Below are 27,161 nucleotides of genomic sequence, written 5' to 3' on the forward strand. Positions count from 1 at the left end.
ATGGTTATGGCTGCTTCCTCCTCTTCATTCAGTTCTTATGTTACCACATCCTCAGGGAGTCCCTACTGGATCATTTGACCTAAAATAGTAAGCCCCCTTCCCAGCAGTCTATAGTCTCTGAATCATTTTTCCCAAGTAATGCATACTTTCTGAAATGACCTTATTCTTTCTTTTTTAAGATTTCACTTATTTATTTGAGAGAGAGAGAGAGAGAACACACACACGAGTGAGGGGGGGCAGAGGGAGAGGGAGAAGCAGACTCCCTCCTGAGCAGGGAGCCCCACATGGGACTCGATCCCAGGACCCTGAAATCATGACCTGAGCCAAAGGCAGATGCTTAACTGACTGAACCACATAGGCACCCCTCTTTTTTGTTAATGTGTATATTATCTATCATTTCCCCATTCTACACACACACACACACACACACACACACAGAGACACTCTACAACTGCACTATCCAATATGGCAGCCATTAGCCACATGTGGCTGTTGAAATTTAAATTAAATTAGATGAAAAATAAGTTCTGGGATGGCTGGGTGGCTCAGTTGGTTAAGCGTCTGCCTTCAGCTCAGGTTGTGATCCCAGGGTCCTGGGATCGAGCCCCACATCAGGCTCCCTGCTCAGCGGGGAACCTGCTTCTCCCTCTGCCTGCCACTCCCCCTGCTTGTGCTCTCTCTCTCTGTCAAATAAATAAATAAAATCTTTAAAAAAAATAATAAGTTCCTCAGTCACACCTAGCCACAAGTGCAACATGTGTCTGTTGGCTACTATATTGGACAACACAGACAATTGAACATTTCCATTATCTCAGAAAGTTCTATTGGACAAAGGTGTTCTAGACTATAAGCCCTAATATAAACACCTAGTGGCTTCATCTATCTTATTCACCCCACTCTAGAATAACATCTCACATGTAATGGGCACTCAACAAAATAAAAATTTATGGAAAGAATGAATGAATACCAGCTAATTTTACATAACAGTAGTTGTCATAGAACCAAAAAAAAAAAAAAAGTGGGACATGATGAGAAATTCTGGACAACAGGTCTGAAGCCTTGCATGTTCACTCAGAGGGGCAGTGCTGCTCAGTGATTAATAACACACAGATTCTGGGTGCCTAGTGGCTCGGTCAGTTAAGCGTCTGCCTTCAGCTCAGGTCATGATCCTGGGGTCCTAGGATGGAGCCCCAAGTCGGGCTCCCTGCCCAGCAGGGAGTCTGCTTCTCCCTCTGCCCCTCCCCACCGATCGTGCTTTCTCTCTCTCTTTCTCTCTAAAAGACAAATAAAAACTTAAAAAAAAATTTTTTTTAATGGACAGGCTCTGGTGCCAGGTACTGGGGTTTGAACCTTGGCCTGCTCCTTCCTATGTGTGTCCTGGGACAAGTTACTTCTCCCTGAGCTTCTGTTTCCCTGAGAGCAGCAGAATCTGAATGTATAAATAGCAAAGCTAATACATACAAGGGGCTTACAATGGGCCCAGCTCCCAGCCAGGACTATGGAAGCACTGACTTTTTTTTTTTTTTTTTGATGAAGTAGGCTCCGTGCCCAGCATGGAGCGAGCCCAACATGGGGGTTAACCCCATGACCCTGAGATCAAGACCTGAACTGAGATCAAGTCAGATGTTCAATCAATTGAGCCATAGGTGCCCTGTGTTGGCCATTTTTAAGGTCTGAATCCAATCTTCTTCCTTCCTAACCCTCTCTTGCTATCAATAACCCATTGGGATTTCTATCACAGGGTCCATTTATGACAAAACCCAGATGACTCTGGTTTCTATGAACAAAATCAATTCTCTGGGCCCACTAGGGGCCCTAATTCTTTGAGGAAATCTCTCTCACCACCCCCAACCCTTAGAGACCCCCTTCTCTGGATTCCTACAGAACTGACTCTGTTACTTAACTTCCCAGGTAACTTTCCTCACCTTAACTCCTACTTAGCTCCTTAAGGGCAGGTGGTGATGTGACACCACCGAGAACCCCCACAACCAGACATAGACCTAAGCCTCGAGCTGGTAAGAGCTTCAAATCTTTCCTATAAAGAGTTAGGCCCCTTTAAAATTTAAATTAAATTTTAATTTAGTATCCAAGATTTGGTGGGAAGAAGCTGGGAAAATAACAACAATTCTTGAAATTCAGAGAACAAGTCACACAGTCCACAGCCTCACCGAGATATGAAGCATTCCCTCGCCAGAATGGCTGTCTGACAGCCACGTGGGGGATAGGTGTGCCCAGTGTCTCTCAGAAGGCTTGAGGCAGAGCCAGAATTCACACACAGGCCAGGGTTTTTCCCACCACCCTGATTAATTCTCCTGTGTCTAGAGTTCTCACAGCCTCTACTTTGCATTTTTCTCCCTTGTCCACGGGTCCAAGTACAGGAGCTCTCTCTGCTGGTTCTGCTCTGTTCTAAGGCGACAGTGGGTTCAAGGGGGCTCACAGCCTCAGAGTGTCAGGACTGGAATTTTGGGATCACTGAGATGGGCTATTTCATAGATGAGGAAACTAAGTGGTTAGTTCAGGATGATACAATGGTTTGGTGCCAGAACCCGGACTGGACCCAGCTGTTCTGATAGCCAGTTCAGTGCCTCTTCCAGGCCATGAGGCAGAAAGAAAATTCCCAGCAGCAAAGTCAGAGTTACACATACCTCCTCTGCAACGAAGTCCATGGTATCAAATGTGATTCGGCCTTGCTTCCTTTTCTGCAGGGAAAAAAAGGAATGGGAGAGAAGAAAGAAAATCAGCAAGACTGCTCCTAGAATTTTGCATGAAACCCTCCTGCATCCCCAGTCCCCATCCCCGTGGTAGGCAGGAAGCCACAGGAACCCTCCTACCCACTGGCCCTCTCATGGTCATCTCTGCTCAAAAGCCCCAACTCAGCCCCAGACTCGGGCCCAGCATTGACGTGTCACTGTTGAGACAGAGAGAGATGCGGAGGGGTGAGGATAAAGAGAGGCAAGATGGAGAGTAAAAAGGAAGAGGAGGAAGAAGCAAACAAATGGGAAAGTGGAGAGGGACAAAAAGGGACAAAATGGGGGCGTTGATGAAGCCAGCCTTTGCTAAGTGCCTATGAGGAGCCAGGCTCGCTCATCTTCCTTCCTTACTCCATTTCACCCTCAGGACAAAGCAGGTATTACTGAGCCCCCTTTTGGACCCGAAGCAGGTGAAGGAAACTGCCCAGCAATGACACTGAGTAACTGGTCCTCTCCTAGAGTATGGCCAGAAGAAGGAAGTGTAAGAGGTCTTAGGGATGAACTAATCCAACTCTATCTCCTAACAGACGCAGGGGGTGTGGAAAGAGTAGGGCAAAGGCAGAGAGGGGGAAGATATGTGGGAGAAGGCAGAGGGAGAAAAGGGACAAACAAGGCCCTGACCACCACCTGGGCCAAACCAAACCACCCCCACCCTTCTCTCTAGGCATACCTCAGGTCCTCCCCACCCCAGAGCCCCATTTATAGCTTGTGTACCTGCGTGGTGCTTCTCAAGAAGGCCCGTGAAAGAAAGCAGTGGTGCTCAGAAAGATCTGGATTCACGAGCTCTAATGAAAACTGGTCACGGCTCTCTTTACCCAACCCCACACTCCAGCCCTAGCTCTCTGCCCAGTGGCCACAGGACCCCCTTAGGCTGCCCTTAAGGGGCTTCTGCTCTGCTCAAGTCCACTCTGCCCATGCAATGTCATTAAGTTTTAGCCTCACACTCCCCTGAGGACAAGGTTGATTTGGGTCTTCAGCTTCCAAGTGCCCAGGCACTGACCCACATCTTCTGGGAACCAAAGACTCCTGGTTCCCAGGGACCATTGCTTTACCACTACATGATGACACCCTGAGTCAGAATGTCCTTTCTGACAGTGAACCTCAATCTCTCGGGTTCCAATTCTTCCACTCCACCCCTTCCCAACTCATGGTCCAACCACAGGGCAGAATCTGGCTGTAGATTCATTTGGTTTGGCCAGCATAATGTCCTTAAAATACATGAATTTGTTTAGACAGGACATGCTCTTCTTTTCTGCAGACCCTCAGGCCCCTACTCCCTGCTACGTCTTAAACTCAGCCACACACACACAGTTACACCTGCCAGCCCCTTAGAGACTGATCTGATGGCCTTTCTTTTACCCATCAGCACTGCCCATACCCCTCTCCTTCAGAAACCATTTGGGACAATTTCTTGGAATGAATCCCTGGGTGTAGTTGGGAGGCAGGGCTGAATCTAGTCACTTGGCACAACAGGAAAATGGGCAGGGTTTGTCCAGAGATTGAGAGAAACTTTGGGGCCCTGAATAGTAATGAAGACACCTTTGGGGATCCAGAACAGGTTAACAGAATGGTGATCAACTTTTCTGAGCTGAAAAGGGTGCATGATCTACCACTAGGATAAAATATTTGAAACGGGGACCTTCTAGAAAATCTAGAAAGCATGGTCTCCAAAGTGAGCAGGGCCCTGCATGTGCTCCTTTATTTAAATGGAGGGGACAGGAAAGAAGGTGGAGAAGATGAACATTCAGAAAACCCTGACTCTAATGAGACTTCTGGATTTCTCCGGCTCTTTTGATCCCTGTTGGAATGGAGATGGCTTCTTCCCTACTCCTGGTGTTTCTTTCCACATGGAGGGAGTTGTACTGGCAGAACACTACTAGCTCTTCTCCTTCCACACTGAGAAGGAGCAACTTAAACTCCTTGGTGAATTTGGAAGGAAGAACTGGGTGAGATCATTCCTTCTCCATCCCTCTGAGCCCACAGTCTGCTCTGCCCTCCTCTCCTGTGAGTTTAGGGCAGGAGGCCCTGCTCCCGCAGTGGAGGCCTGCCTTGGTACAGCACTGCCCATCCCCAGGGACATAAGGCTATCTAATTCTGGGGTTTAGTCTTAGGTCATCCTCTCGCTTAATGATACAAACCACCTTCTCCAATAAAAGTCTCATCATTGATAAAAGTGACAGTTGGGTCTCCCATCTGGTTTACCCTTTGTCTTCTCTCTGTTGGTTCAGAATATGGCCTGAGAAGTGAGGTGCTATTTCCTAGACCCCCTTAAACCCTCACGATCCTGCTGAGGCCAGCTGCTTACATCCCAGAAGGAAAAGAGAGGATGCTTTCTGTGAGCAGTCTCGATGATCTGATATTCCCGGAATCCCCTGAGGCCCTGGCGGAATATTTTACACACTCGGATCATCACAATGATATCCATGGTGAGCTGGTACAGCCCCTGTGGAAATAAAACAAATTAGATCAGTAGAAACCATCTGTTTTCAACAGCCACCAGCAGGCTGGATGGCACTGACAAGGTGAAACGGGATAGGATTAAATGTAGGGGTGTTTTGGAGCCATGGTTACATTTTCAGAAAGTCTTCTAGCCCACATAAGATAATATCATTTGTTTTACGCCACAAAATTGTGCGATATGTTACAGTAGCAATAATTGGAAACCAATATAACCACTCCATCCAAGCTGGGCCATCTGATCCCAGGCAACCTTTGAGCCTGGGAATTTGGAATTGGAACTGAGAACAAATCAGACTCTCTATCCCAGTATGAATTTGGCAGTAAGGGCAGTCACCTCCTGTCTGCCAAGTAAATACAAGGGATAGGGAAACAAGTTCAACGCCAAAGAGACAAATCCAGAATGTGAAACAATCTACAAGTCAACTAACCCAGTTTCTTAAGAGACATACAAATAAATGCAAAGTATGAAGCTTTGGATCCTGATTCATAATAACAAGCTGTAAAAACCATTATTTAGGGACAAATAAAGAAGCTGAATATGCCTGGAGATTAGACGATATTCGGGATATTAGTGTTAATTTTCTTAATATTATAGTGATGTTGTAATTACGTCCTTATTTTTAAGAAGTGTCATAAAAAAATGCAACTTAAGGGCGCCTGGGACGCTCAGTTGGTTAAGCATCTGCCTTCAGCTTGGGTCATGATCCCAGGGTCCTGGGATCGAGCCCCACATCGGGCTCCCTGCTGAGCAGGGAGCTGGCTTCTCCCTCTCCCCCACTTGTGCTCTCATGCTCTCTCTCTCAAATAAATAAAATCTTTGAAAAAAAAAATGCACTTACTCTCAAAGGATTCAACTAGCACACACACAAATATGTAAAGCCAATGTGGCAAAATGCTGACTGTTAGATCTAAGAAGTGATCATTATATTTCAACTTCTACGTTTGAAAATTTCCATAACAAAACAAATGTAAAAGCTAAAAATTTTTGTTTATTAACTTCTGTTAATCAGGAAAAAAAGAAAGAAAAGAAAACAGAAAGAAAGAGAGAAAAGACAAACTGAAGATTGGAAGAATACATTTGCCATGCACAGAATCAACCAAGGATTCCTACCCAAAATTACAAAGAATAACTATTACAAAAAACTACTATCTGAAACTGTTTTTTTATTTTAAAAATTCTATAAATCAAAGGAAAAATACAAATAACCCAAAAGAAAAAATGAACAAAGGATATGAATAGGTAATTCAAAGGGAAAACCCAAATCACCTATAAATAATGAAAAGATTCTGAACATCACCAGAGATAAAGGAAATGTAAATTAAAGCGACAACAAGATACCATTTTACACTTATTGGATTCGGGGAATGGGAGACATTTCCCATGGGAAAAGCTGAAAACAACTGAAGTGTCCGTCAGTAGGGGAATGTTATCAATGCATTACTGTGCAGCCCCAGGACTGAACATAGCCCTAGAGCTGTGTATGTCGGTGTGGGTAAAGCTCACACGATTTTGAGTGGAAAAAAGGTTGAAAAGGACACCATTTTTAAAAATGTGCTACATGCTATGTTGCTTATAAGTACATATGTAATAAAATTTTTAAATCTAGATAGGAAGAGCACACATCAACCTCAGGAAAGTGGTCCCCAGTGCGGAGGAAGGAACGGGATGATGAGGAGCTTCACCAGTACCTATAATATTTTCTTTAAAAACATGTATATCTGAAGGAAATATGGGGAAAGGCTTTATTAATAAAATTAATACTAATCAAATACCAATTTTCCATCAGGTACTATTCTAAGCCCTTTATATGTATCTACTCATTTCATCCTCAACAATAAATCAATGCAATAGATACTAATACTGTCATCAACCTTCACAGAGCGGAAAATAGGCACAGCAAATCAAGTAAATTGCCTAATACTAATATTAGTCATATGACTAATAGGTGATAGGGATTTGAACCCAGGCAGTCTGGTCCAGGATGCGTAGGTTCAACCTACCACTCTATCCTGCTGCCAGGCCTTATTCTCTCTGGATCTCCTAATAGCAGGAAGGGTGGGTACAGAACAGTTCTTAGGGGCTCAGACTGTAGCCTGTGCCATGACCAGGGTCAAGGGGATAGCAGTCTACAGGGAAGGAGTCAGAATTCAGTCTTTCTGTAGCCTCACCTGGAACTCTAAACTTTGTGCCATGTTGTGACTCCAAAAGATATAGCGTAGGCCCCCTCTTACACCTGCCTCTCCCTTCCTCAAAATACCACTCTTCCCTCCCAGGACCCTGGACACTCCTCACCAGTTCCTTCTTCAGCATCTGCCACGAATAAGACACCATGTATCTCCTCATGGTTCCTGATCTGCAAATGGCACAGCTAGCCCCTTTGCCTTTCAAGGGTAGGACCACAAATCCTTCCCAAAGAATCCACTTATATTAGAAACAAATAGTTTCCCTCAGTGGCAAGGTAGGAGTTCCTCTCCACTCCTCATACCCTACCAATGGCTTCTGGAAGCCTTGTTCTGAGAAAATCTCATTCTCAGAATCTCCTTATATCACAATGGTGTCTTCTGGAAGAGAAGGCAGTGGGAAGGAATTGGAATCTGGGAGTCTAACATTTATTGAGCCCTCATAGACATTATCTTAGTTAATCCTCACAACTACCACAAGGTGAAGGTCTCACACCCACCCCATGCATAAGAATGAAGTTTCATGTAGCTAACTGATTGCCAGTCATGGGGCCATCTTAAAGTAGGAGGCTTCTGGGCTGGGGGCAGGAGCACCCAACACCTCAGCCTAGGGGGATCTCCAAGGCTTAGAACTTGGAGACCCTGAAGTGTGAGTGCGTGACGCTGTCCTATAAATCTTGTTAAATCAGCAAATCAGGAACACTCGGAAAACCAGAAGTACTCAGCTAAATGGGGTGCCAAATGTTGAAAGGAACTCAGTGACTAGAACTCAGTGACCCTGAAGTCCTTCCAAAAGTAGAGAAGACTATGGAATCTAAAGTACTGCTGTTGACTAAATTAAACATGGCAGTTGATGATCACGATTTGCTCTTGTATGAGAATCTTCAATAAAAAACTATGACTTCAAGTATTGCCTGATTTGATATTCCTATCCAGCTAGGCCTATCTGCCACCCCTCTCCCAACTGACAGCCAAATGGAAGGACACAGAACACAGTGAAGAGAGCCTGACAGCAGGGAAGACCCAAGCTCGGGATTACTAAATTCAAAAGCCACCACTCCTAGAATGAGACACTAACCACTTACAGAGATGAGAAGAGATAGAATTGGGTTTTCTTCCTCCCTCGCCTAGAGAGAAAAGATGCAAAGAACTCAGGGAGATACAGAATAAGAGAAAGTTTCAGAGAAAAAGAGAGAGAAGCAGTGTGGAAGGTGGCTATGGACAGGGAGGTATCTGATCGGTCCTCTGAGCTACCTGAGATGCACGTGACATGAAAAGGACCCAGACTAACAAGGGCATCAGAGGATGCCAGTAAGTAGGGCCAAGACCCTGATGAGACACTGAAAGTAGATACTCCCACCTCACCTCTTGCCAGCAGTGGTTGTATAACTTCCCTAGGAATTGGATCAGTGTTGGGGAGAAAGAGGCAGGAAGTTTGGAGAACTCTGAACTGGCCTAAGATGAATCAATCAGCCTGAAATTACATCCCCTTCAAATTACTAGATTGGATCTCAATTTACCTGACGACATCTAAATTGTCTATTAGGAGGCAGAGTGGGGACTCAGAGTCAGACAATAAAGTCAGTTCTAGAAATTAAGGAAGTGTTGAGCGCCTGGGTAGCTCAGTCAGTTATGCATCTGCCTTCAGCCCAGGTCATGATCCCAGGGTCCTGGGATCAAGTCCTGTGTCGGGCTCCCGCTCAGTAAGGAGTCGGCTTTTCCCTCTCCCTCTGCCCCTCCCCCTGCTCATGCTTGCTCTCTCTCAAATAAATAAATAAAATCTTGAAAATACAAAAAAGAAATTAAGGAAGTGTCATTTCTGTCCCAGTTTCTAATCTTATAACTGAACTGTTGTAGAGTAGAACGTCAGAAAGGGCGTTGGTCCTAATCTTAAGTGATTTTTTTAAATTAACATATAATGTATTATTTGTTTCAGGGGTACAAGTCTGTGATTCATCAGTCTTACACAATACACAGCACTCAGCACAATACATACCCTTCCCAGTGTTCATCACCCTTCCACCCCATCCCGCCCACCCCCCTCCACTCCAGCAACCCTAAATTTGTTTCCTGAGATTAAGAGTCTCTTATGGTTTTGTTTCCCTCTCTGGTTTCATCTTGTTTCATTTTTTCCTCTCTTGCCCTATGATCCTCTGCCTCGTGATCTTAGGTAAATTACTTAACCACACTGGGCCTCACTTTCCTCCTTTTAAAACTGAGTTAGAGGGACACCTGGGGGGCTCAGTAGGTTAAGTGGCTACTTTCAGCTCAGGTCATGATCCCAGGGTCCTGGGATCAAGCCCCGCATCAGGCTCCCTGCTTAACAGGTGCTTCTCCTTCTCCCTCTGCCTGCCGCTCTGCCTACTTGTGCTCTCTCTCTCTGTGTCAAATAAATAAATAAATAAATAAATAAATAAATAAATAAATAAAATCTGTTTAAAAAATTAAAATAAATAAAACTGAGTTAGAGTCAATTCCACAAATAATTTTTCTTTTCCTTTTTTAAAAAGGATTTATTTATTTATTTGAGGGAGAAAGCGTGAGCAGGGTGAGGGGCAGAGGGAGAGAGAGAGAATCTTAAGCAGACTCCCTGCTGAGCACGAGCCCAACTCGGGGCTTGATCCCAGGACCCTGAAATCATGACCTGAGCCAAAATCAAGAGTCAAACCCTTAACCAACTGAGGCACCCAGGCGCCCCAAATAATTTCTTTTCAAGATAAGATCCTTATTGTTTTGCTAATTATAAGAGTTATCCAACAAACATTTATAGAGCTCCAACTACATGCAAAGCATGAAAAGGTGAATAAGATATGGTCTCTGCTCATAAGGAGTTCACAATACAGTGGGGATGGAAACTGCAGCCATAAGAGAAAGTCACACTAAAATAAAGCTATAAAGATAAACGAAGAAAGGGCAGGGTCTGATCAGAGAGCACGTGATGTGGCTGGAACATGAGATACACAGGAGGCATGGCAGGAAGTGAGGCTGTGCAGGCAGAGGTCACAAACCAGCCACCCATGGGCCAAATTGAGTTTGCAGACTGCTTTATTTGACCCACACGGTGTTCCAGTTAAAATATTGTTAAAACTTAACTTGGTTATCTTTAGTTGGGGAATGGGCTCTCTAATTCACCAAAGTCCTCACCTCACAGAATCATGTTACCTGCCAGGCATGGTACCTACTTGCACTCCCAGTATAAGATCTATATAGCCTCTTTCAGGCCTAAAATCCTTTGACTATATAATCAGTGGTTGCAAAATTGTGGTCCACGGGCCATATCTAGCCTACTGGCATGTTCTGACAGTTTTTTAAAAATTTTGAATTAGGGGCACCTGGGTGGCTCAGTTGGTTAAGCATCTGCCTTTGGCTCGGGTCATGATCTCCGGGTCCTAGGATCGAGCCGCACATCAGGTTCCCCGCTCAGCAGGGAGTCGGCCTCTCCCTCTCCCTCTGATCCTCCTCCCTGCTTGTGCTCTCTCTCTCTCTCAAATAAATAAATAAAATTTTAAAAAAAGATTTGAATTAGTTGGGGCATATGGCTGGCTTAGCCAGTAGAGCATGCTACTCTTGATCTTGGGGTTATGAGTTCAAGCCCCATGTTGAGTGTAGAGATTACTTAAAAAGTAAAAAAGTCTTTAAAAAATTTTTTTGAATTAGTTGTCAACACTTAAATATTAGGATTTTACAGGCAATTATCTAGGAAAACATAATTTATCCAAGTGACCCTGATATAAGCCATCTAAATGGACTAACTTTCACAGAAGAAATAGAGGAGGTTGTAAAAGAGCTCTCTCACCACCTACACCATTACCAAGAAAGAAAATAGTATCAGGTCATAAAGAGAAAGCTAGAGATTCATCTCACTTATAAATATTGTTTTTAAAATCATAAATATGGGGCACCTGGGTGGCTCAGTCGTTAAGCGTCTGCCTTCGGCTCAGGGCGTGATCCCGGCATTCTGGGATCAAGCCCCACATCAGGCTCCTCCCCTGGGAGCCTGCTTCTCCCTCTCCCACTCCCCCTGCTTGTGTTCCCTCTCACTGGCTGTCTCTCTCTGTGTCAAATAAATTTTTAAAAATCTTTTAAATAAATAAAAAAATAAATAAATCTTAAATATAAGCAAACAGAATTCAATAATACACTTAAAAACAACATCATTGGGGGCCGTATGGCGGGCACAGTTAGTTAAGTGGCTGACTCTTGGCTTTGGCTCAGGTTGTGATCTCAGGGTTGTGGGATCGAGCCCTACCTCGGCTCCGCACTCAGCGTGGAGTCTGCTTGGGTTTCTCTCTCCCTCTCCCTCTGCTCCTCCTCCCCTCCCCCTGCTCTCTCACTCTCTCAAATAAATAAATAAATCTTAAAAAAAAAAAAAAGACGTCATCCGGGTACCTGGTTGGCTCAGTTGGTAAAGAATGTGACTCTTGATCTCAGGGTTGTGGGTTTGAGGCCCATCTGGGTGTAGAGATTACTTACAAATAAAAGAAAAAAAAATTTTTTTTAAAGAAAAAAGAAATCATTTTGGAGCATCTGGCTGGCTCAGTCAGAAAAGCATGCGACTCTTGATCTCGGGGTGGTGAGTTCGAGCCCCACATTGGGTGTAGAGATTACTTAACAAACTTTTTTTTAAAAATTAAAAACTTTTTTTGAGAGGGCCACATTAATGAACAGGTCACTCTTGGGGACAACTGGGGCTCCAATGTGTGGGGACCTTAATAAGACTGCACAGAGCAGGCCTCGAAGTTGTCCCATTGATTAGGGGCTACCGCTGGAGGCATTCACGGGCCAGCTTCTCTGGACTGAGCAACCCAGTGGCCAGAGAAAGCTCTCAGCGAAGGTACTTAGAGTAGGAAGCTGTCTTGTTGGCCTGTGTAGAAATGGCAAGTCAGAGGGTTAAAGGCATTCTCTATTGGCTTTAACTACAGGTCTGTGGGCTACAGGTCTCAGGGAGAACTAGCAGAGTTCCAAAGTCTTCCCAAAAGGTGGTACACTGGAAGGCAGAACCAACAGCACCTTCTGTAGAGCACTGGGATCAGAAGGGCAGGGCTCTGAGAGCTTCCCGTGCCACTGGCACCGAGGAGAAGCAGGGCACGAGGGCTGGCCAGGGAAGCATGCAGACTGCCATTCCTGCAGCCCTGCAGTCGCCAAGCTCCATCTGCCAGGAGGAAGAAAGAACTAAACCAATTCGTTCACACAAAACCTTTGTCAGAAGGAGCTTTGCTGATGACCCTAAGAGACTTCCTGCCAGCCTGGAATTCTACTCTAGTCCTTTCTCCATGCACACCTCCAACAAACAGCTGGTCCAGAAAGAACTCACTTCATTCAAAGGGGATTTATAATTAAAAACATAGATAGCACCAGACCCATATATTACGGAAAAGTGGGGGACGGAGGGAGGGAGGGAACAAGAAAAACAAATGGCAGATGAAAGGCACTCACAGAAAAAAAAAAAAAATTAACATGAAACAGATGATAATCAGGAACCACAAAGAACTCAAAGGGCTTAATACATTTCAAAACAAGAGTTCAAAGCAAAGATCCAATAGTTCAAAGAGATGATGAAGCAACTGGAGGAGATGGTATTGGCAGAGCTCAGGAAAGAAGTTTTTTAAACAAAAAAACCACCTCAGAACTGAAGATCATTTCAGAAACATCAAAAAGGAAGCTAGCCTTGCTGAATACAGAGGTCAGGATTGCAAAAAGCAAGTTAGGGAGTTATCAATGAACACTTAGAAAGGAATGAAGAAATAATACAACTAACAGGTATGGAAACATAGAGGGAGAGAGAGTGGACTAAGTACATGGGTTTCTTCAACTTTTAGAGGTATAAATCTTTTTTTTTTTTTTTAAGATTTTATTTTTAAGTGGGGCGCCTGGATGGCTCAGTCGGTTAAGCGTCTGCCTTAGGTTCGGGTCATGATCCCAGAGTCCTGGGATTGAGCCCCAAGTCCGGCTCCCCACTCAGCGGGAGAGTCTGCTTCTCCCCTTCCCTCTGCCCCTCTCCCCCACTCGTGCACGCGCTTTCTCTCTCTCTCACTCTCTCTCAAATAAATAAATAAAATCTTTAAAAAAATTATTTTTTAGTAATCTCTACACCCAACGTGGGGCTCAAATCTACAACACCAAGATCAAAAGTTGCATGGTTTGCTGACTTAGCCAGCCAGGCTCCCCTATAGCTGTAAATCTTAAGACACATTTAAGCCTGATAAACCAAGAAAAAGATGTAAAGTCTATTTAAAGATATAAAGGGGGGTGCCTGAGTGGCTCAGTCATTAAGCGTCTGCCTTCGGCTCAGGGCGTGATCCTGGCGTTATGGGATCGAGCCCCACATCAGGCTCCTCCGCTGGAAGCCTGCTTCTTCCTCTCCCACTCCCCCTGCTTGTGTTCCCTCTCTCACTGGCTGTCTCTCTCTCTGTCAAATGAATAAATAAAATCTTTAAAAAAAAAAAAGATATAAAGGGAACTAACAATAATAATTAAAACTACATAGAAAAGGATGAAAAAAGGATAAGTATAACAATTACTCTTTTTGGACTTCTGAATCTTGTACTAGGCACATATATATCTATAGATATAGATATATATGAATATATGTCTATTTATATAGATATATGTCTTATATAGATATATATATTGACATATATCTATATAAGATATAGATATATTTGTACTAGGCACATATATATATATATGACATATATAGCTTCACCTGTTAAAATGAATGCATCAATTTTTAAAATTTTTTTTATTTAAGTAAACTCTAGCCCCAACGTGGGGCCAGAACTCATGGCCCCAAGGTCATGTGTCACATGCTCTACTGACTGAGCCAGCCAGGCACCCCTAAATGCATCAATTTTTAAGTAATTAAACAAAATCAATGCAGTACAATAAGCAACAGAGCTATAGTAGAGCACCACAATAAAAACAGGTTCATTGAGTTCTAGAAACTAGGAGGGTTGCAGTTGAATAGGAGTGAAAGGAGAAAATGACAAAAGGATTATAAAGTACTCAGGCTTCTAAATTTACATTGGTTTATCAGGAACAATAATTAGTAATAACTGAGTTAATTACAAATGCAATCCAGCTAGATTAAGCACCCTAGACCAGTTATCTGCAGCTTATCAAAGGATAAAAGGCCTTTACCCCAATATCAAACACATTTAATAAAATAGGTTACCAAAAGAAATGAATAAAGTCAGTAGAGAAACCAGAGCAAGCTTCTGAGACTTTGTAATAAAAGATTTAAACACATACACACACACACACACACACGCACACATGCACACACGCACACACACACACACAAAAGGAACACCCTGGGGCCCTTGTATCCAAACCACCTCATTAGCTAAACCTGCTTTCTCTTCACCATGATCACAGCTGGCCTCCTGGAATGATGCATGTAGTGTGTGGTAAGAATAAACAATAAGATTACTAATCTGTTGAAAATATGAATATCCTGCCTACTCATAACTTACCTTAAAATTTTCTATTTAACATCTCCCATTGAGAAAATAATGCAAAATAACAACTGCTGGCAAGAATGGGGAGAAAGTGGAACCCAAGTGCATTGCTGGTGGGAATGTAAAATGGTAGAGCCACTGTGGAAAACAGTATGGCAGTTGCTCAAAAAATTAAACATAGCTTTACCATATGATCCAACAATTCTACTTCTGGGTATATACTCGGAAGAATTAAGAGCAGAGACTCAAAAATGTATCTGTATACCAATGTTCACAGCAGTATTATGTTCATAGTCAAAAGGCAGAAAAACCCGGGGCGCCTGGGTGGCACAGCGGTTAAGCGTCTGCCTTCGGCTCAGGGCGTGATCCCGGCGTTATGGGATCGAGCCCCACATCAGGCTCCTCCACTATGAGCCTGCTTCTTCCTCTCCCACTCCCCCTGCTTGTGTTCCCTCTCTCGCTGGCTGTCTCTATCCTGTCGAATAAATAAATAAAATCTTAAAAAAAAAAAAAGGCAGAAAAACCCAATCCATTGAAAAATGAATAAGAATGCTACATATATATAATGGAAAATTAGCCTTAAAAAGGAAGGACAGTCTGATACATGCTATAATGTTGATGAAACTTGGAAACATTGGAACTTGGAAACAAGCCAGACACAAAAGGACAAATATTGTAGGATTCCATTTGTATGAGGTTCCTACAAGAGTCAAATTCATAGAGACAGAAAATAGAATGGTGGTTGCTGGGGGCTGGGAAGAGGGGTGAATGGGGGGTTATTACTTAATGGGTACAGAGTTTCAGTTGGGGAAGATGAAAATTTGCCGGCACCAGATGGTAGTGACAGTTACATGACAATGTGAATGTACTTAATGCCACTGAACTATACACTTAAAGATGGTTAAAATGGTAAATTTTGTTTTGTAGATTTTACCACAATTTTTCTTTAAAAAAAAAAAAAAAAAGAATGTTCCCCTTCCCCCTCCATTCTTAAATGATTGTCTAGAAGCCATTAGGTGGGACCAGCCATGGTGGGCATCTCCCTGGGGGTGGAGGAGACTATGGTTGGCAAGCAGGTAGCACTGGAGCCCTGGGCAGGGTAAGGAGGATGGGAGATGGAAGCAACAATGGGAGATTAGTTACTAGTCTCTAGTAGGAGGATTGGTCCAAGACGATCATGAAAGCCAGGCTTCTCTCTGTTGAGAAAGAGAATTAAATGTATGGAAGGGGCAAAAACTAGAATAAATCCCATGGTGTTGAACTTGAGTTGAAGGTGTTGGTGTGAACACATAGATTTCAATATATAGAGACTGATATAGAAATGGATTTATAAATAAACATATATATATATAGTTAAAATAACAAAAATTCAACTGAATAAATTTGAAGATCTAATTGGCTTTATCAAATAATTCATAAATCATGCAACACCTCATCTAGCAAGCAGAGATAGTCTGAAGAGTTACGTAAAATGGAAGGCTTTCATAGAGAGGACTGTGGGACAAGGAAGTCACTAGCAAAGGAAACATGAAGGTTCATTAGAGGAAAGTAAGAGTTCAGGATGATGGCTTCTCATTGGCTGAACCACAGCACTTCCTATTGGCTGCGCTTGTTGCTGGGCCAAAAGAATATCTTCCTTTCGCCAGAGTAGTGAAGTAGTAACGCCTTCCTGTTGGAGATGCAAGGTACCTCTCCTCCTGTTTGGGGTAAGTGGCCACAAGTGGTTGCAGAAGAGCTCCCCCTAAAAGCCTTCCTAAGTCCAACTTTAGCTAAGGTTTCCTTTACTAACTTTCCCGGTACTTTTCCTCACTCTGTTCATGAGGGAGCCTAGGGGCAGCGATTATCCCAACAGCAATGAACAAACCCAGTGCCTAAATCTTGGTTTCTCAACACCATTCTCCACTAAAAGAACAAGGGTTTCTTGGAGAAATGGCTGATTCCAGAGCTGGGTTAGGGAAGGTACAAGATGTACTGAAAAGTATGGAAAATTTCAAAAAATGATGGAGACGTGTCAAAACGACATTGATATCAGCCTGAAGGGGTTCTTACTGGTCAAATATAGGGTAATTTCAGCATCAGAATAATGAATTCCAGTGGCAACCAAGATGCAGTAACCCCATTTTACAGGGGTTTCCCCCCGTCCATTGCAACACACAACTTGGGACTCTTTTATTTTATTTTTTTTTAAGATTCTATTTATTTATTTGACAGAGAGAGACACCCAGTGAGAGAGGGAACACAAGCAGGGGGAGTGGGAGAGGAAGCAGCAGGCTCCCAGCGGAGGAGCCTGATGCGGGGCTTGATCCCAGGACCCCGGGATCACGCCCTGAGCCAAAGGCAGACGCTTAAGGACTGAGCCACCCAGGCGCCCCGCAACTTGGGACTCTTACAAGTAAATAATGGCAAGTGTACTGGTGTGGGGGGCGGGTAGTTAAAATGAAAAAACAGCCCCGGTGGGGGTGAGTTTCCTGGTTTAATGAAGTCACAGGATACAAGTCATTAGACAAAAATCAATTGTATTTTTATATACTGTTGAACAATTAGAAACTGAAAATTTTAAAATAACACCATTTATAGTAGCACTAAAAACATGAAATACTTAGGTATAAATATAATATGTGCAGATTCTATAGGCTGAAAACAATAAAACATTGATGTAAGAAATTAAAGAACATCTAAATAATGCCAGACCTGGTACCAGTTCCTTTACATATATTTCCTCTTTGACTCTTCAGAGCCATTCTGTGTGGTAGTAACTACCCCCAGGCTCAGAAAGAGTCCAACTTATCTAAGGCCATATGATAAAAGAATTCATAGCAGCTTCATCTTGGAATAGCCCCAAATTGGAAATAACTCAAATGTCCTTCAACCAGTGACTGGCTAAGCAAACCATGATACATCCACGCCATGGCTTATTACTCAGCAATAAAAAATGAACAAACTATGAAACATATAAAACAACCTAGATGGGGCGCCTGGGTGGCTCAGTTGGTTAAGTGTCTGCCTTTGGCTCGGGTCGTGATCCCAGGGTCCTGGGATAGAGCCCTGCATGGGGCTCCCTGCTCGGCAGGGAGTCTGCTTCTCCCCCTCCCTCTGCCGCTCCCCCTGCTTGTGCTCTCTCTCCCTCTCTCAAATAAATAAATAAAATCTTAAAAAAAAAAAAAGAGTGCAAAAGGCTTTAAAAAATAAATAAATAAATAAATAAATTAATTAAAAAAAAAAAAAAAAAACAACCTAGATGAATCTCCAGGGAATTATTCTGAGTGAAAAAAGCCAGTCCCAAATAGTTACACACTGTATGATTCCATCTCTGTAACATTTTTGAAATGACAAAATTATAGAGATGGAGAACAGATTAGCGGATGCCTGCGGCTAGAGATGGGTGGTAGGGGAGAGGAATGGGTGTAATTATAAAGTGGTAGCATGAGGGACTGTCAGAACTAGACCCCAAGACCTGACCTTTGCTGCCTACCTGCTTCTAATCACCAACCTCTGTCCCACATTTTTCCTTAAGCTCTTCTTTCCAGCTTATCTCTTTAACTCAGGCAAAAGACCCAACAGACAGAGCATCCTGTGATGGAAACTGAAAACCCTCAAGCAATTAGGACTGCTTGGACAAAATGCTGCAGCTGGCCCAGACCACCCAGATCAGTTTGAACTCAACCCCTGACTCACGAATGCGCAGATGAGCCATGGAGTGACCGTTACCTTTACCTCATTATAGTACTAAAATCTCCACTCAAGGAGGAGCACAAACCTCATTTACATAATACACAATGCATGTATAGGCATGTTTCCTTAAGGTGCATGCACGACATTATGCCCACCTCTTCATATGATGACAAGGCCCTCCTATCTAAATATCCATCCTAACCCTAAATAAAAGGAATCCATTCACCCTTGTTCAGAGAGTCATGGCTTTGGAAGTTATTACCCGTGATCTCCTTATTTGCTGCAAATACGGTTTACTTTGTGAGAGCACTCCACGTGGTATAGTTTCTATCTGTGATTCACCAAGGATCAAACTTACTTTATTTCAGTTACAGGATCTTAGTGCTCATCAAACATTTCTAGGTATTGATTGTGGAACAGTTGCATGAACCTACACATAAAAAAATCACATAGGCCTATACACATACACAAATAAGGGCTTATGAAACTGGTAAAATCTGAATAAACTCTGTGGATTGTATCATCATCAATTTCCTGGTGTTGACATTATACTATGATTGTGCAAGATGTCACCACTGGGGAAAACTAGGTGAAGTGTGCATAAGACCTCTCTATACTATTTTTACAACTTTCTATGAAGCCATAATTAATCCCAAATAAAAAGCCTTAAAAAAAAAAAAGTATCCAGTCTTCTATACCACAACCCCCAACAGTATGCCATCAAAAGACACCATCTCTGAAGGAGTATGGGAATCATATTAGAGCTCCCCTTCACAGATGAAACCCACTACCTGTCCTCTTTTCCTTGATTCGACATTTACTGAGAGTCCAACTGGGAATCAGGCCTTGTGTTGGAAGCTAAGTGATAGGAGATGCATGATTTATGATCCCTTCCCAAGTGAGCTCCCAACCTAGTGCTAATGAAAAGTCCTAATATGATAAGAACATCAGACTACAAGTCAAAAGAATTCTGACCTCATGGAACCACTTACTAGGTTTTTTAGTTTGGACCAATCCATTTCCTCTTGGTGTGCTGACTTCTTAACCTGCAAAATTCAGGAGAATGGAATACATATAAATATATTTTAAACTTAACCTGGGTCCTGTGGGTGGGTTCAAGGATACCTGGAAATCACCTGAAATTATATGCGTAAGTATGTAGGATAATTCCAGAAGAGGTATGTTAACTTTTTTTTTTTTTTTTCCAGATTCTGGGGGTTTGCTCACCCATAGAGTTTAGAATAACTGCATCTAATTTTTGGATTTAATGTCAATTGTCCCTTCCATTCTAACATTCCACTATTCTAATAGATCTCCAAGATCTCTCCATTTCTAATATTCCATGATTCGAATAGGGATTCAAGAAATGGACTAGAGATCTAACATTCTGTGATTCCATGGACCACAAGAGTTCATTCTCTTCCCCAACAGAACAAGGATTCAATTTTTCAACGTGGAATTCTAGGCAGTCTACGATTTAACCTCCAAATGACCTTTCAACCTCGGCTTTCATCCCTTTGCCAGACCCTGGCCACTCCCCCTGTGTAGTCTGCAATTTCCACAAAGTTTTGGTCCCATTCACTCTGTGCCTTGGCACAGGCAATGCCTTCTACCTGGAACACCCCTAAATCTACCCTTTTTCTTCTTGAGTATCAGCTCGAAGTTCTCTTCCCCAGTTAAGCCTTCCATGACCCTTCATCCTTGCAGCAAGGTTTGATGTGTTCCCTTAAACCCAGGTTTTTGACTGCCTGTTACCACCCAGGGAATAGGACAGTTGGTTCACTCAGAATCAAAATGAATCAAAATGCCAAGAGGCGAGGCAGAGGAAGTAAAGGTTTGAAGCTAGTAGGTATAACAAACTCTAGACCCCTGTTTTCCCACTTCTGAAAATAAAGAAAAACATCAGCTCTAAGGAAAACAACCACCTGAGAGCAATAGTAAACATAAACAGCATTCTGTTTCAGAGACAAAAGGGAGTGTGGGGGGGGGGGGGGTTGATGCCATCTGGGACAGAGCATCTTGTCTAAAAGGAAACTACTCAGCTCCAGCTAATTGTCGATTGGCAGCAGTGTGGGTGGGTCCAATGTGGTCAGCTCATCTACTTTTTCAAGAAAAGCTGGAAATCCAGATTTGCATGTGAAATCTCCCAATTTTGTGTCAATAACTAAAAAATATTCAAGACCCATTGCAATGACTTTCAAGGTTTTCAAGCTGTGAAAAATGTTCTGTGAGGATCCACTTCTATCTATCCAAGAGAACACACCCTGCGGGGGAGGCAAGTTTTGTATCAGCGCTGCTGGTATATTGCAAGTTGTTAAACAGACCCACTCCTGCGCAGAGCTCAGACAAAACCTTTCATATGGGGCCCCTGTCTCCCTCTGGGTCTTAGTTTCGCTATAACTGTGAGTCAGCTGACAAACAGAATTTATCACTGAAGGGTTATCAAAGCTACGTGCTTTTACCTGCATCATCTTGATGAATTCTCATAACTTCTATGAGGTAAGTTGTATTACCTCCACATTTTACAGATTAAAAAAACTGCAGCTGAGAGATAGCAATTTACCTAATAAAGGCAATAGCAAACATATAAAAAGCCCTTTCTTTCAAAAGGCTTTACTGATTTAATCCTCTCAACAAGTCTGGCCTAAGGCAAATAAACCCTGAAATGGGGATTCCACCAAGGTAGCCTGATTCCAAAACCAAAGTACAGGGCTTCTTAACATAAATACAATGCAAGCCATACATACAACTTAACTTTGTCTAGTCGCCACATTTAAAAAGTAAAATAACACAGGTTAATTTTAATAATACACTTTATTTGACCCAACATATGCAAAATATTATCCATCTAACATGTAATCAATATAAAAATACTGAGATATTTTACTTTTTTTGTACTAAATCTTGGGAGTTTTTTACATTACAGCATATTCCAATTCCGACTAGCCACATTTCAAGAGCTCAGTAAGCCCATGCAGCTAGCGGCCACTATATGGGGGAAGGCATGTATTTACAGTCTACTCTTAATGTTTAAAAGCAGAACTCACAGAGGCACCTGTCCCTTGGTTTCAAAGGACACGCAAAATATAATGGCACACAGTTCTTGAGCATATACTTTGTCATGGAAGGGGCGAGTCTTACTATGTGTGTTGGGGATCCTCACACGTTATATTTTGTCATCCTCGCAACAAGGCGAGCGCCACTGCCCTCGCAGTGAAAGAGGACTGAAAGAGGACTTCCCTTAGCCTCCCCTTGTGCCGACCTCCGTCCCGCCGCCCCGCTCCCGCCACCGGCCGGGCGCCAGTCCCAGCGAAACCGGGGTTCTCCATCATCCTAGTCAGGGTCTGGTAAGGGGCAAGGAGACGCGCACCGCAGGAGACTTAGATCACCTTCGGGCGGAAGAGCTCACAGTGGGTAAAGACCCCTCCGGGCTCCTCCTCCGGCTCCTCCTCCTCCAACACCTCTTCCTCCTCTTCCTCCCCCTCCTCCTCGGACTCCGATTCTGACTCCGACTCCGATTCCTCGAACTGGTGCCCGTAGGCGACATCACGAAGAGAAGCCCAGCGCACGTTTAGATAGGTCCGCCTCCTCCCCTCAGTCGCAGCCGGCTCTTGACGCAAACGGCTAAAGCGAGGGGGCGCCGCTTCCGGGAGTCGGAACTCGGCTTCCAGGCGCTCTGGCGCCGAGCTCATCATAGAAGCTAGTGGGGACTTCCGCTTCCGGCACTCTCAGGCGCTTTGCGGGTGAGGTTGAGTTCGGGCAGCTGTCGACCCGCCCCGATTCGTCTCCCTGGAGGCCTCGTGGGCTCGGCCCTTACGCGCCAAACGACTCTCTCTTTCAGCCCGCCCCCGCGCAGACGCAGTGCTGAGCCCACAGCTGCGGGACAAAGAGTGACGTCCTGAGCTTGGAGTCATGGCGGCCACTGAGCCGAGCTTGGCTGCTGCCGGGGGCCTCGCGCTGCAGCCAGAGAAGGAGGAAGGAGCCTGCCTGAGCTCAGGCCCACAGCGTAACTCTGCGGGCTCCTCGTCGACTCCCGAGGCCCCACCGCCTTCCCCCGAATCCTCCAGTCTCAACGCCGCGGTCCCCGAAGCGATTCCTACGCCTCCTGCGGCGGCCTCCGCGGCCTTCGAGCTGCCTCCCACAGCCCTGGGCTCCCCCCCGCTTGCCGAAGCCGCTCCGCGCTCCCCTCCACACCCTGGCGGATCCCGACCCGGCCCGGAGACCTTCCGCCAGCGTTTCCGGCAGTTCCGCTACCAGGACGCCGCAGGCCCGCGGGAGGCGTTCCGGCAGCTGCGGGAGCTCTCCCGCCAGTGGCTGCGCCCCGACATCCGCACGAAGGAGCAGATCGTGGAGATGCTGGTGCAGGAGCAGCTGCTCGCCATCCTGCCTGAGGCGGCGCGGGCCCGGCGGCTTCGCCGCCGCACCGATGTGCGCATCACGGGCTGAGCTGTGGAGCTGCGGGCGGCCGGACTCGGGCGTTCTCTGGACTGGGGCCACGATCGGGTCTGGAGGCCTGAGCCTGTCTCTCCATTCCGCGTTGGTGAAAAATGAGTTTTTGGCAGCTCCAGTCGTCTGATATGTCCCTTTCGTTCGTCCTTTACTAGGTTTATTTTCCCGAGCCTATCTCCTTCCAACCTCTTTTTTGGCTGGTGGCGAAACCAAGTTGGGAGCCCATGAAAATAAAGCCTTTGTTCCCTATTCACTTGGCATTTATTGGCTTTTGTGGGATCATTAACGTGTTGGCTAGGCTTGGGCCTCCGCATCTGGGAAATTTTTCTCCTCGCTCCACAGGACCCCACTTGGGATTCCTTTGTTTGGTTGGAGTCTCCGTGAAGAGGGTTTTAGCAGCCTGGTTTCCGTATTCGCCCCTACCTCTCACTAGATTATGAATTTGCTTTCCCACCTAAAAAGGTAGTGGATAGTGGTTGTGGCAGGCAAATAGCTGACTCGATAAGTGCTTACCTAACTGGCTACCTCTATACCAACTGGGCCATTAACTTGTTCAACCAACCTGCCCTTTGGGCACAGGCTTCCCAAAAGACCCAAGCCATTGGGCTACTTTAGGAAGTGTTTTAGTACAGTTCCTTACAGAGAGCTCACCTTATCTTGTCGTATTTTAGGCTCCTAAGATTTAAGTAGAACTGGCGTGAACTAATGGATTACATTGCTAGAGCCACACTCACTTTAATTCTTTCCAACTACCTCTACTTTTTTAATCAGCATAATTGTTTAGAAAGACAAGAAGGAATTTGGCAAGTAGTAGGGAAGCTCTGTTATGAAATCTTAACGCCTACTTTTCCTTAAGTCCTCTGCCCACCCAGGAAGGAACTAATTGGGGTCCACAGGCAATTTGGATTGGTCTCAGAAGGGTCCTAATTGCAATGGGTGCCATCTCTTAATATGAGGAAGGCCAGACCTATCTTCACTTCATTGCTCTCAACAACTGAAATACAATAATCCTGCAGCTCACACCACAAAGCACGAGGACCGTGTGGGACATTTTACATTCGAATAGACCCTTAGATGAATTCAAAATTATTTTGCATACTTTCTTGGGATTTAGGATCTTGATTTTGCATCTGCGTCCCTGCAGAAGATATATGTTTACAAAGTAAAAGTTTTCCTCTAAAAGATGTTTATAGAAAAACATGTAATGCATACTAAAAATAGGGTACAGAACGTTGTAACATGATTGAAACATAGCAACAAAAACCTGTTTTATTTTTTCCAAATACAGATACAGAAGTTTGCATGTTTTGCAAATATTGCTTCAAAGCAACATTTCTATATACAGCGCCTTCTGTTCTAATAGCGCGTAAACATAGATATGTATCCACAGTGCAATGTTGGCTCATCAAGGGTCCACCTTGCATAACACTCATCATTTAAAGAAACAAAATGATTAGTCAAACCAGAACTGTTTTTGTCAAGGCAATTTTTTATAGGTGGATAGTTTCTCTCAAAAGAAAACTTAGGTAGTGTACATATTTCTAAACGGTAACAGTAATCTTTGCAAATAACAGTTTCCAGTGCTCCAACTTGGGGTTAATTCAGCTTGACCCAGGAATTGAGGGTGGAGCCCCTCAACATGGCTTTAAATTAGAGAAGCACACTGAGGTTATCAGAATTTGGGAGTCATCCCTGCTTCCCTAAGGACAAAAGTCGCAATGAGTAAAACGGGATTATTTCCTTTATAAACAATAAGCCCAATAATGGCCACTTGGCAGAATTAGGGTAATTCAGTTTCTGCTTCCACCTTTGAGAAACACATGACATTGACTCCCTTAAAGTTGTAGCTTCCCCAGATGTGATGCTCAAATGTATTTGAGAAAAGAAAAATCAGTAATCTAATAATAGTCATCATACCTCACAGTTATAGCTACAGAAAATCATCCTGTTTCATCCCTTTTCAGGCAAACACACAATTCTTATAATGTGGCTGTCTGATAAACCACAAAACATAGATGCCATGCACACTCCTTGGACATCTCTTCCCACACCAGAAATGCCAAAGTTAGCAATGGGAAAGAGCCTCTTGGAGAGGAATCACGTCAGCTTTACTACAGGTGTCACAGCCACATGTTTTCCCTCTGATGGATAAGCTACAGCAGGTCAACTGGTTCTAAATTCATTTTATATCAAATGGTGAAGAAATCACTGGACAGAGCATTCCCTGAAACAGATTTTGGTACAGAGGCCTTCAAAAACCACAATGACCTGTGTGCCTTCAAGGCCTAATCATTCCAAAGGTCGCTGGAGATACTGTCATTGCTATAGAGATATTGGCTACTTCACGTTTACATAGTAAATATTTGCAGCATATAACATTACAGATTCATAAACCCATAATTACCTTGTGAGTGTTAATGGGACAACTGTGCTTTGATTTTTGCCTTTAGTGATAAGAAAACTAAATGGTAAAACAGGTCACTCCTCAAAGCATGGGAACATTTTCTTTAACTTTGTCTAGCAAAGAAAAATGAAAAAATATAGCAATTACACATGGAACCGTAACCTGCAAGAAGAACAAATGTCTTAAAAGGTACAAATTGTACCTGGACCTTAAGCAGCATAATCACCTTGACCTCACAAAATAATACAAACAGGAAATCTAAAGTGTTAAAGTATATTAAAACAATTCTGAAAATGCCAACTACTGAACATACACCCTTCTGGGAAGGAGAAACGCGGCAGATGTAGAATCTGAAGTTTGTTTACAACAATATAAAATAAGGTAATTCTCCAAACCACGTTCTTTGTAACAAATCTTTACAGTGAAAGAGTTCAAAATTTGGGGAAACATTTTTTTGGACATTAAATAGAACCGGGAAGCTGTCGATATTAAGAAGTGGGTAGAAAACGCTGTCCTTTGGGTTCCAGACCCTGCCTGCTTCAGTTTGGAATTCCTCCTAGATTCTTATTACAGTGAGATTCTAGTTCCTCCACAGGCTGCATGGGTTCTGCTACAAAAGACACAACCCAGCCAACTCTGGGGTAAAAGCATACAAAACTTGTCCCCGGTACCATGAAGTCATGCAAGACAGGTGGGTGAGAAAAGTGAAGAGTCCTAAGGAGAAGGCAGGGCAGCCAAGGCCTCTGCTCCTTCCCAACCTCCACAGAATGTTAAGTCACGACATTCTCACGAAGCTGGAAAAATGAAAATGATGCCTGCTGCCTAAATCCATGCCAGGCAGAAACAAGAAGGCTTGGCATGTGCCCCACCCTGACAAAAAAGTCAATTAAATAAGCCGCAAGTTGAATTTACAACTGTTTCCGACTAAACTTTTTTGGCTCTCATTCCATTTATCAGTGGCACGATTTCAAGTGAAGTTTGTGCAAAAAGACTCACTCTCCAACGATGTGCACAGAAGAAGGGAATCCCAAGAGTCTATTTGCTACCTTCCTGGTAGGCTTCAAGATCAGAGTGCCCTGCCCTCCAGCAGCCAAAATGGCCCCTTTGTCCAGTGTCCATCACACCCCCTGCCCAGATCCCTGAAGTCAGTCGGTGTCACGTGCATTCGGCATGCTAGGTTTATTTATTTAAATATGCAAAGCTCCTCCTGCAGGTGCCCCAGGATTGTGCCCCCACTAGTTCTGGGTGCCCAGTTTCATGTTGAGCAGCAAAGTGCAATCTGCTGCACCTTGCCCAGGTCCATCAGCAGCTGCTTGATGCAATGCTTGAGCTGCGGAAGCCTGGCCAGTGGCTCCGGGGGCTCCAATTCCCCAGTGTAGTCCAGCCAGCTCTCCAACACTGTAGGCAGAAGAGAGAGAAGACACAGTGAGCTCCTAACACTTCATCTGTGAGAACATCACCGAGAATTTCAGCATGTTCTCCCATCTATCCCCACAAGGGGCAAGGAGGAAGAGCCACTCAGGTGACACTGACTCATCACCATCTCTACGAAGTATTACCCCTAGGACAAGGCTCAAATGCTTTACGGGAACACAGTCCAACAGAACCTTTCTGCAGTGGAAATGGTCTATGTTGGTGTTGTCTATACAGTAGCCACTAACCACATGTAGCTAATTGAGCACTTAAAACATACCTATGATGTATGACTAAGGAACTGAATTCAAATTTTATGCAATTTTAATTCATTAAAGAGCCACACACAGGAGCGCCTGGGTGGCTCAGTCG

At 44.0% G+C, this 27,161-nt stretch overlaps 3 protein-coding genes across 7 annotated transcripts in view; 1 reads left to right on the forward strand and 2 right to left on the reverse strand.

Moving 5' to 3' along the window:
- CNBD2 (cyclic nucleotide binding domain containing 2) overlaps positions 1-22,321 on the reverse strand; it is a 56,323-nt gene extending 34,002 nt beyond the window's left edge. For 3 of the 4 annotated variants that reach the window (XM_044385792.3, XM_026503409.4, XM_057312557.1), the window contains exons 1-4: positions 21,913-22,321; positions 19,516-19,569; positions 5,056-5,193; positions 2,646-2,699 (exon numbers count right to left, since the gene is read on the reverse strand). In XM_044385792.3, coding sequence (XP_044241727.2) covers positions 2,646-2,699; positions 5,056-5,193; positions 19,516-19,569; positions 21,913-22,218 — 552 coding nt within the window. In that variant the 5' untranslated portion in view covers positions 22,219-22,321. Of the gene's footprint in view, positions 1-2,645; positions 2,700-5,055; positions 5,194-7,503; positions 9,310-19,515; positions 19,570-21,912 lie in introns of those variants that run through there. The other variant, XM_026503411.4, reaches the window with a different exon arrangement.
- A 29-nt stretch (positions 22,322-22,350) lies between these two features.
- On the forward strand, positions 22,351-23,221 carry SCAND1 (SCAN domain containing 1). Its single transcript, XM_026503412.4, has one exon. It carries the CDS (start codon positions 22,436-22,438, stop codon positions 22,967-22,969), a length of 534 nt encoding a protein of 177 aa, XP_026359197.2. The 5' UTR covers positions 22,351-22,435; the 3' UTR covers positions 22,970-23,221.
- A 994-nt stretch (positions 23,222-24,215) lies between these two features.
- PHF20 (PHD finger protein 20) overlaps positions 24,216-27,161 on the reverse strand; it is a 144,212-nt gene continuing 141,266 nt past the window's right edge. For both annotated transcript variants that reach the window (XM_026503408.4, XM_048222162.2), the window contains one exon: positions 24,216-26,774. In XM_026503408.4, coding sequence (XP_026359193.1) covers positions 26,632-26,774 — 143 coding nt within the window. In that variant the 3' untranslated portion in view covers positions 24,216-26,631. The remainder of the gene's footprint in view (positions 26,775-27,161) is intronic.

Source organism: Ursus arctos, unplaced genomic scaffold, assembly GCF_023065955.2.
Source record: "Ursus arctos isolate Adak ecotype North America unplaced genomic scaffold, UrsArc2.0 scaffold_16, whole genome shotgun sequence".
NCBI classification, from domain to species: Eukaryota; Metazoa; Chordata; class Mammalia; order Carnivora; family Ursidae; genus Ursus; species Ursus arctos.

Bases quoted from the DNA above. Each gene is read 5' to 3' on its own strand.
- SCAND1 (XM_026503412.4), top strand. From the start codon at position 22,436: ATGGCGGCCACTGAGCCGAGCTTGGCTGCTGCCGGGGGCCTCGCGCTG.